The sequence below is a fragment of the Fundulus heteroclitus genome, chromosome 12, assembly GCF_011125445.2.
Source record: "Fundulus heteroclitus isolate FHET01 chromosome 12, MU-UCD_Fhet_4.1, whole genome shotgun sequence".
Lineage (NCBI taxonomy): Eukaryota > Metazoa > Chordata > Actinopteri > Cyprinodontiformes > Fundulidae > Fundulus > Fundulus heteroclitus.
The window spans coordinates 29,549,061-29,566,160 of NC_046372.1; the positions used below are offsets into that span (position 1 = coordinate 29,549,061).

The following is a 17,100-nucleotide window of genomic DNA, read 5'->3' on the forward strand; positions in this document are numbered from 1 at the left end:
GTACAAAATGGCAGAGAGCATGCCCATCAGATCAAAACGTTATCTTGCTCACAGCATTATAAAGTTATGAGGTACTTCTTCACATGTTTCTCTGAAGGGAGATGCTGTTTTGCTGCATTTTTATCCTTTGCACATAGGCTCACATGAGGCGATGGGTGAGAAAGAGAAATGGGTGCCAAGTGTTGGAGTGGAGACAGAGAGACATGGCTTGATACACATCTTGTTTTGGTCTACAGACAGCACTCAAGCTCTGTGCCCAAAATCACTTATTGCTCATTTAATGCTTGTCACTGTAGACTAGAAACTGTGTAGAAGAACTGCATTTTTTTTTTTTTATTCTCTGACCTCATTGTCTGGACATCACAATTTGATGCTTATCCAACGTTTTCAAATCCTTATCTCATGCCTCCATTTCCTGTTTCTAAGTCTTTGAGGACAAAATGTTCACTTGCTATCCAACATACCCTGCTCACTAACAGGTGAAGCTTTAAATCTCTTCATAACTTCAGCTGTTAGAAGTTGTCAGAGTTATTCCCATAACCTCACAGTGGCCGTGAGGTTATGCATGTTTGATGCATATGGGCTTCATTTTAGATCAACAGTCAGACAAATCAAAGAAGTAACTACAGCAAAAGCAATGTGTAAAAGTCAATGTGAAAAGAGATGCTGCCATGTTTTTGCATGGCAATAAAGCTTGTTGAGATTTCATTCAAGTACATTTTCTAAACAGGAATATATATATTTAAAGTGAAGAAATAATTTTTTATGAATCATAAAACAGTTTTGTTCTGCTACATTACCAATCTAACAGTAAAAGTAGAACTGAATACTAAAACACGATTGCTAAAACTTTATTTTTTTATCTTATTCATATTAAATTAAACATTTCTTTGTCAGTTTAATGTCCAGTTATTGAGTTTAACAGAACTAGAATATGAGTAAAGTAATAACCCCAATAAAAACTTTGTTTAGGCCAATCTGTCTGCTCTGTTGTCTTAACCCAAGTCGGTCGCAGCAGATGGCCACTCATACTCAGCCAGCTTCCACGGGGAATTTCTCCCTCTTAAAGGGACTTATTCCTTTACACCTTCCCTACATTGCTTGCTCAGAATGAAGGATTGCAGCAAAGTTAAATGAACACAACTGGCTGGGCTTCTTTAGAAAGTAACATTTTACTGATTGGCTTGATACAGTCAGTTTAATTGATTGTTTTGTATTATCATGATAATCAAACTGAACTGCATGTAACAGAATCTCAATCCGTCTTTATGAAGGGATTGCACTGGTACAAACTGGGTTAATTTGATTATATATCTTTAAATCACATTTTTTGTAGGTGTGTGCCATAGAGATACAAAAAATATATAATTTATAGTATCCTTTAAATATCCTCAAAACTCCAAATGCACATATTAGTGCAAATATAACTTTCATAAATTGGTGTGATGACAGCAAAGTTGAGTTCCTATGGACTAAAACAGACAAAATAATAAAAGTTCTCATTGTGCATCAGCACTAGTTATCAGAAACAATTTTAATGGAGTGTCTTCTGTAGTTGGGCATGTTTCCTTTATGTTTAAATAATTTGTCATTAGTGCTTTTTATTTGAGAAAAGTGAGAATAATTTTTCAGTGGTCCACAGAATGAGAAAATGCCATGTTAGATCAGAGGGGAAAAAAAACAGGATTCTTCAGCTATCCGTCACCACCGCAGTGTGGAAGTCAGGATAATTTTTGCAAATGGAACCCATATGCATGGCTATGAACTCTTCTGCAAAGTATGTTTTCTGAAAGTCGGATTCAGAAAGACATAATCTTACTAATTTTAACAGGGAAACCAGAAAATGCTCATTTATGTACTAAACTCTAGTTTTACGGTGTTCACTGAGAACAATCGCTAAAGGACTTAAAGCAGTGAGCACAGGTTTCTAGTGTTGTTGTGACCCAAGTACAAATGTGAGTATTTGCTGAGGTCAGAGGTCATATTTTTCTCACAGAAACAGGGCTGACTTTTTTTAGGTCCTTCCTAGGTTTAAAGTGCAATAACTGTTCTAGAATTTGTTTTAAAAAAAATCTCAAAATTAACATGTACAGGGGCCCAAATTGTGCACACATTTTCACAATGGGGTTTCGGGAGATTTTTTATGGATCTCAAAATCCTTTTCCTTGTCACATAAAAAAACATTCCACAGATGCCTCTGCTGTTGATAGGGATATGTCTTTATATGGAAACCAGAAATATCCAGGCAACAGTTAAAAAAAAACCTCTTGCTTGGACTGAAACAATAAGAAGACAAAGGGCAAAGTTTATCCCTTAAGAAACAAGTGAGTTCATGAATTTGTTCTGTGACTTCAGGGCTCCCCCCGAACTTTTAGCTTCAGACTTAACAGACTCCTTCCGGTTGCGGTAGAACAGAGACAGCACCAGGACACCAACAGAGCAGGAAGGGGACTGAGAACAGGAAGCTCTCAAAACAATACTAAGTAAACTACTGGGTATAAATATAGCATTTTTAGAGTGAAGCGCAGAGTCCAAGGGTAAAGCAGAATTTGACTTTTCTGTAGAAATAAGGTGCAAACAGTTTGTTATGTTGGTGATGAATTATTAATCATCTTAACTTGAGACAGAATACCTTAAAGAAGTGTTTGATGGCCGGAATGTGGTTGGCACATTCGTTTCTCCTGTAGTCATCCACATTTTGCCCAACCTGCAGACAAACACAGGATGTATGCAATTAGATTCATATCATAAGCCTCTAGGAGACAAAAAAAAAAAGGCAAGAGAAGACCGACTGAGGCACAGTCGGGTTCATAATAAAACCAAAACACATCATACCTTTGCCCAGATGACAGATTAGCGTCTGTTACATTTTATTTATATGGTGTTTGAAAGATTAAAGTTTTACTGTAAACCAGTGTTGTAGTACTCGAGTCCGAGACTCGAACTCGAGTCCGAGTCATTAGCTAAATTTAGAGACTCGTGACTTGACTTGGACTTGAGCACTGATGACTCGAACTTGGACTCGGACTCCTACATTCAGATCATTCTGACTCGGAAATTGAGAAAAAGACTCGACTTTTTTTATATCATTAGGCTATAATTTTAATATGTCATTAGAATATTATTTGGTGTATGATTTTAATATCTAAATGTCGTACCGCGCACGTGACGTCACCATCTCATGAGCAACGCCCCTTGCCGCTAAGGAAGGGCAAACAGTGTGAGAGCGCACGTAGCAACCAGCCGTTACACATGCAACAGATACAACTATATGACCGACTTTACAGCTGTTAAACTTTCACAAGAGGATTCCAGGCGCCCATTTTACTGGTAGAACTGTGGAACAACATACCAACGTTCAGCTTGAGTGTCGAGGGCTCGGAAAGACTGGAAAACTGGTCAAGTTGATAGGAAGGTAAGTCGTTGTTTTTCTCCTGCTCGGCGTTCATAGCGTCATCGGCCGTTTTTTTTTTCTGTTTGTAGTCACCGTCCAGGAATCGGTATAAATTTTCCAGGCCGGCCGAACAATTTAGTCCGGTCCGGTGGCCAAATGCATTATCATTATCCAACGGCTGTATCTCCTCGCTGCATCGACCGATCCACACCAGATTTGTTGTGAGTCATGGGGGAGGGCTGCCGAACGCGTTTGTGGGAATCGCCCGGTGGACGAGCGAGGAAAATGCGTAACAGCATCTGCGGTGGCGGGCGGACCCCGCCCGCCGGCCGGCACCGCGGCGGTGCGCGAACCCCGCCGGCCGCCTGGAGCCGCGGCGGTGGCCAATAGGCTGGAGTGCGTTTGGCTGCGAGGGCCGATCGACGCCGCTTGCGGCTTTAACATCCTTCATATGCGGCCTATCAGCGTACCTCGAGTCGCTGTTGCACGTTCCATAACAACAATGTTTAAAAACCATGGTTAGGAGACGTCTTAGACTTGGAAAAAGCGGTAGTTTTACCGAGTAAAACCAAGGGTAACTACAGCGAAAGAGTTATTAGTGCAATGGAATGTTACTGCTTCATGTCATACATCACACGTCAATAGTGACTCGACTCGGACTCGACTCGGATTTTTTTTTTAATGACTTGGACTTGACTCGGACTTGAACACTGGTGACTCGAACCTGGACTCGGACTCGAGGCATAGTGACTTGACTACAACACTGCTGTAAACGTGAGCATGTCTACAGACAAAAACTGGACCATGTAATAGAAATGTTAGGTTTTTATTCTTTTGAACTTTCTGTATTTCAATTCTGGATTTGGAAATATTGGTAGTAAATGCAAGGCTATAGATCCTCATCCTGCATGTCCAACTCCAGTCCCCGAGGGCCAGTCTCCTGTCTGTTTTAGATCTGCCCCTGCTCCAAAAAAAATAAAAGGTCTGATTCAAATGAATGATTTTTCGTTCTCAGTCTGTCATTAAGGTCTGCACAGGCCTACTAATTAAGCACTCATTAGGTTCAGTTGTGTTGAACCCAGACAACACCTATTACATGCAGGACGCTGGCCCCTGAGAAACTGACTTTGGAAACCGCTGCACATCCTCCAGGGAATAAACACAGATTAATGACACGGTTAGCAATGCTAACCTTATTAGTTCTGCAAATTGCTGACATACGATGCTATACATACTATAACATTAACATTTTACATCAAAATGTTTTAGTTTTAATTCTGTAAAACCCAGATATGTTTTACAAACTCGATGTGATGTTAGCTCTGCTCCTACAATAACTAATCAATGAAGAATATTAACATCCCAAATGTCTAAACGGTGCAACTAATTAATTTGCTGCTTCAGAAAAGCTAATCTTTACAGTCACCGTCAACGTTAACCTTAAACATAGCCTGAACATAACAGTGGCAAGCAATTTTCACAAACTACCATGGGGTTCTGTGGAAAATCATGTTTTACAATTAAACAGGTTTTTCCTTTTGTGTGTAGAGTATCTGTATTATGTAGGAGCTTTGAAATGGTTCCAAATGTCCCTGTCCAAACTGAAAGAAAAATAAATTCAGCTCTATGTGTGAAAATCATGTACATGTCTTGCTTTCATTTGTACTAGCGTGTGTTTTAAGACAGTTGATGCCACTCACCCAGATTATCATAGCAATCCGCAGAGCTTCTCCATCCATACCTCCCACTTTGCACAGTCCATATTGAGGTTTTGAGATATGAAACTTTTCTGCCAGCTCTACCACACCGCCCGCTGAAATGGAAGCAGAGGTTTAAAGAAGGCAAAACAATTTAGTTCACCCTGGCTTTCAAAATATACTGCCTGTAAGAAAGAAGGTGTAAGTTCTATTATTTTGCAGCACTAAATACAATTTTTTTAATCACTTGAAATATTAACATTTCACTCTACCTCCGGAGTCTGCCAGTTTGAGCTTGTCGGTAACCCCTTCATATGTAAATAGTGCCCTGCAAACATAAAAAAAGAATACATGCCAGTTTACTACAAAGAACTATGACTTAGATTTATTCAGAATCTAAACCCTGCGTCATTTCTTGGTGCCTATGAGAAGAGACATCCACAACTTTAATGTTCAACATTGTACGTTGAGTCGATGAGTTATTTTGTATGTGCCCCCCTTGTCAGGTACACTTAGCACAAAGATTTGTTTCGAGGTTTTTGGTGCCTCTCTCTGCAGGGTGCGACTGGCAGGCTGCACTCACAGGTGTCCCTAATCAGCGGTAATTGCACATAAAAGGGAGCAGGACCCAAGGGGAAGGTGTCAAAGCCTTGGTGAGTTACTTGCTTTGCAACCAAGCCTGTCCTGTTACTCTTCCATGGTTTTCCATTGCAGATGGCTATGGTGCTGGATCTTCACCCAGCTACAGCTGTGTTCCCGAGAGAAACCACGGTAGCCTGCCTAGCTGTGTGTTCAGGAGCCTTTCTGGAACTTCTGTTCGTCCACACTCCTGTGCCGACAAGAACTCATCACTCTGCTGAGCCACTGCCTGCCAATCCACTCTCCTATATCTTTCACCACCAAGCATCTACTGAGAAGCATTATACAAGCTACCACTCAGAATACCAACCACAGCTCTTTCCACACCGAATCACACCCTCCCTGGACTCATTCATCAACCTACACCGTAAGCCAGCCACTGGCAGACCAAAACTGGTCTGCCAGCTTTGGTCTGCCACCAAAGCTGGCAGACCAAGCAAGACCAGCATTAATCAGAGAAGCAGCTTTGAAGTCCATTGTAACCCTGCTCAAGTAGGAGAATCTGTTGAAAAAATAATTATTAGTTGTGCACTATACAAATCCAAAGCTGCACAGAGGTGCAGTTGGTAGTACTGTTTTCTTGCAGCAAGAAAGTCTTGGGTTTGAACTGGAGTCTTTCTGCATAGAGTTTGCACATTCTCCCTGTGCATACATGGGTTCCCTTCAGGTACTCCAGCTTCCTCCCACGGCCAAAACACATGACTGTTACTCTAAATTGCCTATTTTTGCTATTTTTTAAAGAAATACTTAAGAACTCTCATTAAAATTTTGCCACAACCAATGTATGCTATGCCTCAAACATCTGGATGTAGGTGCTCTGTTCAGTTCAGACTTAGGTTAAACTATTTGGCTTACATGGCACCAACCTTTCCATCAACTCTGATCAGAAAATCATATGCAGGGCATGATGCTGCCACTTCCACATGTAACTGTGGGGATTGGGTGTTTAGCCTGAATATAGCAGGAAAGCTAATCAGAGTTAATGGAAAGACAGATGAAGCAAATGAAAACAAATTTTGACTGGCTCGATCTTCCAGGAGGACAGCAACCCTAGACATACAAGCAAGGCTTCTGTGCAAGGGATATAATATGCATTGATATAATATGCATTATATCAATGCATATTAATTTGTTAGAATGGCACAACATCTAGATCTAAATCTAGACTTTAGACTTAAACTGCGGTTGGATTCTTTCCAAAGGAGAATTGGCATAGGTTTCAGTCTCTGGATGTTCAAAGCTGATAGAAGCATAAGACTTGCAGATGTAATTGCAGTAATACAAGGTTCTACAAAGCACTGACTCAGGGTGGCTCATTCAAAATGCTTACAACACTTTTCAGATTTTCATTTGTACAAAATTTAGCATTTAACATCATGTCTCATTTTCCATTCATATCATAATTTTGTACTAAGTTTTGTTGGTCTATCATAGAACATTGAAATCAAACTTTAAAGTTTGTCAGGTTGTAATTTGACAAAAATGTACAAATGTTCAAGGCACCATAATGATACACACAACACTAAGCATACGTTTTACTAGAGGTGCAAACAACATGAAACAGAAACTTTCTTGTAGTGCAAATATTAATTTGTTTTTTTGGTTAAACAATGACGGATCGGATGACATTTTTTAATTTCTTCCTGTAATTTTCTTGACTCATGACTCCATGACTCATTTTATACTACCTGGGTTGACAGAAAGGTACTTTGCAGAACAATAACCAGCATTCAGAGTGCTATCCCCAAGCTTCAACAGTGTGAAACAAATGAAACCAACGCTGCTTAAAGCTCTGAGGTTTTAGGCATTTTGCAGGTGAAAACCTGTCCTACCACACCCTTAAGTCAGTCTACTGTCACTGTGGCAACCCAACTTAGGATGTGTTTTCATGAGACCATTGAGACACAACTCTATTGCTTAGTTAAGAGCTCTATAATTAATTTGTTTTGTTGTACAAGCTCCAAGGCAGATTTTAGAGATAAAGAAGATAGAAAGAAAAGAAAAAGATCTGAAGAACTAACATGAGCTTTGATTAAATAGAAATCACCTGTTCAGCATTTAAATCAACTTGCTGCTCCTTGGTGTGCTTTGCTTTGAACATCAAAAGCAAAATGCAATTTTGAATGTGAGACTAAACTGGATAAAGTGCGATGAAATTACATATTTGTGTAATTTTGGACACATGTCTGCATGACAGTGTCCATGTTTGCTCATAGATGTAAATCTTTCTTGACAGGACTGTGTCAATAACATCTGGAGCTAGGTAGTGGGGGCCCATAAGGAGCTATTGCAGCAGGTCAAACGTAAAAGGTACCTGGTTGGTGTGTGGATTTGTGTACGCGGCAGAAAAAGACAACTTTTCAATTTTTGATCAGTTTTTGATGTCAAGCAGCAAACGGAGGTTTAGCATACAAGCTGTCAGCAGGCCCGTTGACTCCGTAAGCGCCTCTAAATCACTCCGTTATGTTTTTCCCTGATAAAACAAACCACCTTTGTTCTCTCTTCCCATTGAATAAAGCGCACCAAAAGTCAGTGGGTAAGTGAGTGTGCTGAGGACACAGTGACCATATTGTGCACCCTATTCATCAGGCTGCATCCTGGTCAACTGCATGAGGGGGCAGGCCAACATTCTTCATTTAATATTAATTGCTCTGTTAAGACAAGTGTTTGCTGGGTCTCTATCATGTTACCAAGCAAAGGGAAATGTTTTAAACATCAGGTTAAAATGAAAGCAGTGTAAACCTTCTCTAAAGTTTTCCAATAACATGTAAGTTTTGCTAAATCGTCTTGATTTACTTATGCCACAACAGAGGAGTTTAAAGTAAACCGCACACAGTCTCCAGTGGCTGAAATCTTCATTTACTTTTAGTTTAAGTTAAACATTATATAACAGTGTCAACGTGTAATATCAAGAGTAAAATACAAGTATAATTTCTATTTTTCACAAATTGTGTGTTAGTGAAGGACCTACATGCAGGCAGAAGGAAGGCAGAATCATGAGGATAATTAGAATTTAATAACAGAATCCTACACTAACATAAACAAGGAAGGTAAAAGATGAATGGAGAGAAGGACTAAGTGCACGTAAGCATGATAGGAATTGAGAGGGAATCCAGTAAGGTTAAAAAGAAATAAGATTAATTAGTGAAGAGATGTAAAAGTGAGTGTAATTAACTGAATGAGCCACAGCTGAGGGGCAAAGTGCACTAAGGCCTTGTTTACATGAAGACAAACTCACTAAATTGTCATAAACAATTAGGAAAAATGTGCGTCCACCCGAATGACGGGAGAGAGGCGACGATACAACAGCACCCGAACACGGTTCGGGCCAATCACGCTGCAGTATTGTGGTTTAAGGCGGAACATACCGGTACAACAAAAGCAAGAGCGGCTGAGCCCACGGCTGAAGCAACATAAACACACAAGTAGTTGCTGCTGTCACCTCTGTTTCATCAGAAACCACGGTTTTGATAGTAGAACAGCAAGAAGTGTGTTGACTAGCCTACCTTTTTGTGGTTTCTCATGACATCTGCTGCTTACATTTTAATTTGAAACTGTGATTGGCTAAAACCAACCTTTGCCCAAACGCATTCAATGAGAGCAGTCCCAGATTGATAATCTGCAGAACTAGAATGATATACATTATCAATCTGGCTGGCCGGGATAAGGAAAAACTGAGAATTTAAATAATTAAGTGAAATATGAATAACACAATAATCTGATGTAAAACACATCCAAAATGATAAAGTGAAAAAGAAACATTCACATCAAAATGTGACAAAACAAATTATGTATTTATCATTATATAAATGTACTTTAGTGGTAAAATTCTAATGTTTAATATGACTTTAATAGTCCTGAAAAAACGTTTTTCTGAAACGGCTCCTGAATATTTTTGAAAATACAGCAGCAGATATTTTTCTTCATTTTACTAACTTGGATTTTCCATAAAAAAAGAACGTTGCTTAATTCTTCCATTAAAGCAGGGGTCGGGAACGTATGGCTCGCGAGCCAGTTATGGCTCTTTTGATAATTTCATCTGGCTCGCAGATAAAACAAAATATCACCGCTATTGTTTTCATCCGGGTTTTTCGCGCATGCGCGCCGGACTGGAACGCAGAAGGCGGGCGCAAAGGAAACGACAAGTTCTCGACGTATTTTTCTTCTTTAGATAACGTATCACAAGATCGTTTTAAGAGTAAGTTGATGGTTGATATCGCGACATAGGCACCAGAAACCCCCGCAACCCCATGAGGGATTAAGCGGGTCGGAAAATGGATGGATGTTCACGGACACAGACCGCTCATCAGCAGAGAGGAAGACCCGCACGGTAGGTTAAAAAAAAAATTTCACAAAGGATTATTTAGGTGTTTTTGTCTTATTAAAATGGGTGAAGGTTTCGGCAACGTTGCAGCGGAAACACAGAAGTACTAGCGCGCGTAAACCAGGGCGTAATGCAGCCGCCGGGAAAAGCAGAGCCGCAGACTGCAGCAGGCTGCTGCAGTCTGCGGCTCTGCTTCTTCCGGCCCCGTCTAGCGATCGCCAACTCCCCTCCGCCGCTTTTTCAGTAGAACAATGACCAGTGCAAAATTAAGTTGAATTTACCGGAGATGAAGTGTAGACTGCACATTCTGTCGGGGTGTGATGGCTCCCCCAGTCGACTGGGATCGTGTGCCTGGGTCCTTCTTCATTGAAAATATCCATTTATTTTGTCTTTGTTCGTCCTTCGGTAAACGAAAGAAACGTACATCCAACGAATTGGAATGCCTCTGTGTGCAACCGGGAGCACAACAAGTCGTAGGCACTGTTTACATTTCGAAAATAAACTAACTAAAAGCACGCTCTAATTCACCCGTTTTGTAATGATAGAATGCGAGAACAGTCCTGTGTTTGCCTACAAGCGGGACCCGGAAGTAGCGCGGACGTCGTGACGCGTGACGTCACATGTGACGTCACGCGTCAACTACCCTATTGGCTCTTACTGAAATAAATTTCCAAATTTTTTGCTTTCATGGCTCTCTGAGTCAAAAAGGTTCCCGACCCCTGCATTAAAGGATAAATTTAGTGAAACAAATTTTTCCTACAACATGCAGTTGGGTCAAATTAGAAAGCTGTTGGAAAAGATAACAATCAAATGGAGAATAAATACGTCCATTAGATTTTTTTTCTTAAACTGAACAATTGTTCCATTCATCCCATACTAAGGCACTGGCCCTAATTTATGGATCCTTGGTTCTACACTATTCCTAAAGGTCAGCATGCACAAGCAAAGGTCACTGTTCCTCTGAGTCCTGACTGCATGAGCAAATTCTCCACCCACAGGCAGCAGGCATGAGGTTGAGAACACACTGCATGAGGGGGCACTCTTTGTTCTACCAGCTAGACTTTACAAAGGCAATAATCTTTGCACTGGGAGCTTTAAAGGTCGACAGTGTTAGAAGTTCAATGATTTTAGCTACAATAACAGTCTTTCAATGAACAGCTATCAAGCTACTGTGTGTATTGTTTTCAATACTTAAAATAATGGTTATAATGATCCTGTTAAACGTGCTCATTATAACACAAATGTTTGCTTTGATCTGAATCACTCAATTGGCTGCATGGTTCAGGGGGCTTTCCTACAGGAAGGCAAACTTCCGCCCCAGTCTCAAGTCTTTTTACAGCAAGTCTTTTATAGCAATTAAAATCTACTTCAATCAGGAATTAGTAAAGCTAGGTTAATAGATCAATCCATCCATCATCTATCCCCATGGGTAAAGGTCAATAGATTGTTTACAAAAACAAATGCGTGGGATAAAAATCACTTGCTGAATATAGAGGATTCTGAAAAATGTCTGTAGTGCTCAGAGTATTATTATAGGGTAACACTGGGAGTCTGACAGGGGGGTATTGGCTGGTGAATTAGCCAGACTATGGGTTTGGTTCACCAGCATTCACTTTGCTGCACACATGATGCTTTAGCCTCTTAACATGCCAATTGTACCTTCAGAAAAGCATTGCTTTAATATCAATGATGGACTCCACTACTTTAGTTTCCACTTCATTAGTCTCCAACCCGAGGACTGAAGGCCTGTAGATATTTAGAAAGAACAGAGAAATGGGTTTTCTCTTCCAGGTGTGAAAGAAACAAAAACATCATTATGTTCTTGCAGAATGTTCTTAATGCATATTATGGGCAGATATTTTTTTTTGTGTGGTGTCAGAGAAACATGAAAGTCGTGCGCTTCAGTGGGTGAAACCTATCAAGACTTATACTAGGAGTTTTTTATTTGAGTTCTTAAGTATGAAATGTCCTGGTAAGAAAAAAAACTTTATTCTTCCAGCCTCCGGTGAAAGGAAATGAATTCTTGCAGATTATGTATTGGCCTTTACTGCTATGTAAACAAGAGAAATGTGTTATACAGGCCTACTGTAGACTGCCATAATAAGTAAATTAGGGAAAAGCACTGAGCAATTGATCCATACAGTTGGAGGAAACTTCCTTTAGTTTATATTAAGAGAGCTTTAATCCGTAAGAAATGTATCAATAACAATGTTGTGGTTTTGAAACTATAGTGATACTTTGAGCCCCTTATCATCAGTTAAGCATCATTTAAATGCCACTTCCTACCTGATTGTTGTTGCTGATCCTTTCTATCCCTTTATAAGCACAGTGCACCCATGTTCAGATGGCTTCTTACTACAGAACAATGCACCACATAACAAAGCTCAAAACCAGTTTCTTGAATGTGACAATGTGTTGTTGGACCAATATCTCTGAAGATTTTTTTCAATGGCATATTGAAACTATGGCAAATAAGAATTAAGGTACTTTCAAAGGTATATGGTGGTTCAACTCGGTACTAGCAACGTCAACCCAATAAAGTGGCCGGTATGAGTATTTATCCTTCTCAGATTGGAAATACCTTGAGGTGCCCAATTTAAGGTGAAGATTTTGGTTAAGATAAGCAACGTCTGGGCCTTCCTGCTGGACATTACACTTTCATGACTTAAAAAACTTGTGTAAGCAGAAGACAATGGAAAGGCCAATGGAAAAATATGTTTGCAGTTGTATTTACATCGGAAGTGACAGCTAATAATTGTATCAACTCATCCAGGCTTTTCAGTTTGCATGGCATAGGTTAACTGCTACTCTTTTTTTTAGTTTGCATTAAGAGCCAAAGGGTAGGTGTTTGCTCTAGCATGCACATATGTTCACAATATTAATAGATTAGTATGACTGTTACCTGCACCAAGAACATTGTGGGGTTGATGCATTGTGTCTAGTAGTTTTAATCCAAAGCATTTAACAGATTTGTATAAGTTTCAACAGAAATGGAGAATCAGCCATTTTGAAGTGTTAAAACAAGGGGATTTAATTTTTGTCCATTACTGTTTTTATTTCTGCACCCTTACACTGCCCCATAGCTGTAGACTTATCTGCCATTATAGTGTCTGTTGAACTACAGAGTGCAATAAATCAAAGTAAGCTTTGGTGTTTGAGCAGCTAGTTTTATCACTGCACGCGGTACCATAAGCAGCTTCAGAAATTGTAAAGTCTCCCTAGCTAATGGACCAGATAGCCCCCTCCACACACATGGAGGGAGCAACAGATGGGAAAAACAGACTTTCTTTCTCTCTCTACTCCAGCCCACTTCTTATTGCAGCCAGCTATGACTTCAGAGGGAAGAGGAGAGATTTGAAAAGTAGGGAAAGAGGCCACCATTAAGGGAAGTGATGGATGTGCAAAAAAAAAAAAAAACCTACAGCATAATCTAAAGCATAAACTTGTGCATGTATCCTGACCAGATAAAATCTCTACATTGTTTCCCACACCTAGAAAACTGATAGTTATACACTGTGTGGAAAGGACTCAGTACCCAAGCAGTTTATGAAAACAGGCATGAGCCCATACAAAGGAAAATCTACTGCAATTCTGAGTCAGTCGGAATTTCAGTGGTAAAACACAGGAAGTACTGTTGTATTGTTGAATACCTTTTGTATCCTACTGCTCTGAGAAAAGATTAGTGGTAAGAAGTACTGGTATTTGTGATTTTCTTCTCAGACTGATCCTTACCAAAATTGTATCCTTTTTCTCCTTCTCTAAATCCTATCAAACTCACTTAGACCTTCAACAAATAAAACTATACCTTAAATAGTCACATTTTCTCCTTAGAATGCAATCTTATAAAGCATTCTAATTCCTTAACAAAACCCTCTCTTTAGCTCAGAGATCGTCTATTCATATCATTCTTCCGAACAATAGGGATGAAGATTTGTGGTTATGCACGCTGTTGGAATGTGATAAAGTGTGCTTTAAGAAGAGATTTGAGAAAGTGCAGGAGGTTTAGCGTAATATCAGAACTCGCTGCCCTGGTTAAGGTCTTCATCTTCGTTTGTTCTTTCAACTATCCAAAGAGTACTATTGAATGTTTCAAATGAGTAATTTCATCAATGCAGGCTTTTTAATGCCTAATCCATGCTTTATCAATGCTTTTTTTTTCTTCTCCTTACCCCTTTTAGCTCCCCAAATGTTTACTCTCAGCTATAAGTTGACCTGTCTCCTGTTTCTATTTTTAGCTGGTCTCTTAGTCTACCTCTGAGTCTATGCTGCACTGGGGTGCCCCGAGACGTCCCTGTAGCACAGCTCCCTCATTTCCTCTGTCCAAACATGGGCAAAATAAGTCTAGCAAGAGCTGACTGCTGAAAAAGTAATTTTTCCTCTGCCACTGAGCTTGTTACTAATGCAGTCTCTATAGAGCAGCCCCAAAGGTTCACACATTCCTACAACAGTCAGAGACATGTGGAGCTTTATCAGGACGAGCTGTGACTTTTGAGTAAGTAGGAAGTAATAAAACAAATAGCTTGGACTTGTTGACAAATCAATTATTAGTCGAGGTCTTAATGAGCCTGACCAAAATGGAGGAGCAGCAAAAAGAACACCATTATTTAAAAAAAGTCCTCAGAAGTCCATTTGAAAGCTTGTGCGGGTCACAACTAACAAATTGAAGACGGTGCTTTGGTCAGATTAGAACATTTTGCTGAACTTTCAAATGATGTGTGAGAAGATCTGCTTTATTTTCTTATTCTTCATTCAGATTATTTATCTCTCTGGGGCGACATGAACGCATAGAATGCACGGAAATATATATATATATTTTTACTTTAGAGTTCTTTTTTTCTTGGCAGAGCAGAGCAAAGAGAATGGATAAACTGGCATATTATCACCCCTTAAAAGGATGTAAATAAAACTGTTTATCTTCCAGTGTGATACCTGCTCGAAAGGTCGCAGCAGCTTGCATTTAAACATGTGAAGATGTATGACATGGACTTTAACACTGCACATTCCTCCAAACCTGACATCCCAACAGCGATACATGGTGTTGACAGCATGATTCTATGGAAGTGGTTTGTCTTATGATGTTTATGATGGGAAGATGGATGAAGCTAAATACAGGTTAATCCTTTAAAAATCTGCTAGAGGTGTAAAGGTTTTCAGACTTCACCTCCCAGCAGGACAATGCCCCGAAATGCACAGCAAGAGCTGTGATGAAATGATTTAAAATAAAGCATACTTGTCACTGTGTTTGTTAGTGAGAACGTTTTTCATTTGGTTTGACAAATCTGTTCAGATTAATGTTGACTTTAAAGTAAAAGCATATGTGAAGGTCCAAATAGGTAAAGTTAATAGATAAATAATATTGTTTAGCTGTGAATTTAGTGATTTATGGGATTGATTAAGGGATTCCTAACACATTAGGGAGTCTTGAAAATACATAGCCCCAAGATACTCAGGTTATTTGGGCAGCCATTATGCTTAAAAAAGACTAAATGTCCAGCAGAGAGAGATATTGGATAGGATTTTATCATTTTGTTATTGTTTTCTGTTGTTAGAAAATGCACAAAATTACAAATTAACACTTCAAACCATAAAACTAATGCTTTGTTGTAGCCTGCACTTGAAACTGACAGTGTTTTGTTTTTCTCTTTGGTTTAATGTTAAGTGATGAAACTTGGATGTCATAATGGTGTTTATGTAAAAGCTTCACAGCTTCACGTTCCGTAAAAAAAAGAGAGTGGGTCACAGAAGGAGAGTGCCCAAAAAAAAACTATTAACTACTTGTTAGCTCCTCAACTCAAAACGAGTTTTGGAGAGTTCATTCAGGTGTCCTGCACAGTAAAATTGGGAACCATGACACTGGAGCTTCACTGAATAAAACTTTAACTTTTATTAATAACACCCGTTGCAGATACTACATTGAAATGTAATGGTGATTTTAATGAAACATTCATGATTATAGTGGACAGGGTAAGCGTAAATAAAAGCAAGCACGGCTTGCTGGCTATCACTATGGATATAATTAAAATGTCTTTAAAAGTAGGGATGCACAATAAATCGACATTTGCATCAGTATCGGCCAATGTTAGTCATTTTGTAACAAATTGGTATTGGTCCGATAAAACTGGGGCGATATTATATATATATATATATATATATATATATATATATATATATATATATATATATACACACACACACACACACACACACACGCGCACACAAATCGGTAAATATCGGTTATCGGACATAACAGCAATATTAATATCAGATATCGATATTAGCCAAAAATTTCTTATCGGTGCATCCTTATTTAAAAGTGGTTTTGGAAGGTTTAATGGTATAATAGGGAATCCCTTCAACTCAAAATTAAGTAAAGTTTATATAAATCTAAACTTTGTGACTGTCAGACATTGTTTTAATAAAAAAACAAAATTACTTCAATTAATATACATGATAAGCAATGCGCGTAAAATCTTCTGTGCAGTAGAGTTTAGCTTCACACAGAAATTAATATACAAATAACTCATCTTTATTTTATGACCCATCTACCCATGTGGAATAATCTTACTAACATGGCAACAAACTTCTCCTTTTCTATCTATAAAATAGAGAAGACTAAATAAAAATGTAACATTTAAGTGAAGCCCTGAGTGCTTCTTCTGCTTCTTGCTTCTGATGTGTATTTTAGTACCATGTGAATTAGCATCATTCTTCCATTAACTAAAAAGGTTGGGCTTCTTAGACCAACAACAATGAGAACAGCAACTGACCTTATTTGGACACTTGCAACTCTACAGCAACTTCCAAACAAAGTGGTAAAAAGAAGAAAAAGAACCATGGCACATCTGCACACCTAAAAAAAAAATGTCTAGAAACATTTTCAGGCTGACAGAAAGCAAGTGATGGTAGAGTAAAACTCTTGCAGATGACAAATCATGTTCCAGTATACTTTAAGTGGGTTGGCTTTTTGATCCCAGGAACCATTTGCTCAGATCCACCCTGGGAGAAGCACTGACTGATCTGTATAGAAGTTGACAGGGTGGAGGACA

At 39.1% G+C, this 17,100-nt stretch overlaps 1 protein-coding gene across 4 annotated transcripts in view; it reads right to left on the minus strand.

Moving 5' to 3' along the window:
• Positions 1-17,100, minus strand: part of si:dkey-40c11.2 (drebrin-like protein A) — a 45,866-nt gene that overhangs the window by 15,088 nt on the left and 13,678 nt on the right. For all 4 annotated transcript variants that reach the window (XM_021315811.2, XM_021315810.2, XM_021315809.2 and 1 more), the window contains exons 3-5: positions 5,364-5,419; positions 5,095-5,207; positions 2,633-2,707 (exon numbers count right to left, since the gene is read on the minus strand). In XM_021315811.2, coding sequence (XP_021171486.2) covers positions 2,633-2,707; positions 5,095-5,207; positions 5,364-5,419 — 244 coding nt within the window. The remainder of the gene's footprint in view (positions 1-2,632; positions 2,708-5,094; positions 5,208-5,363; positions 5,420-17,100) is intronic.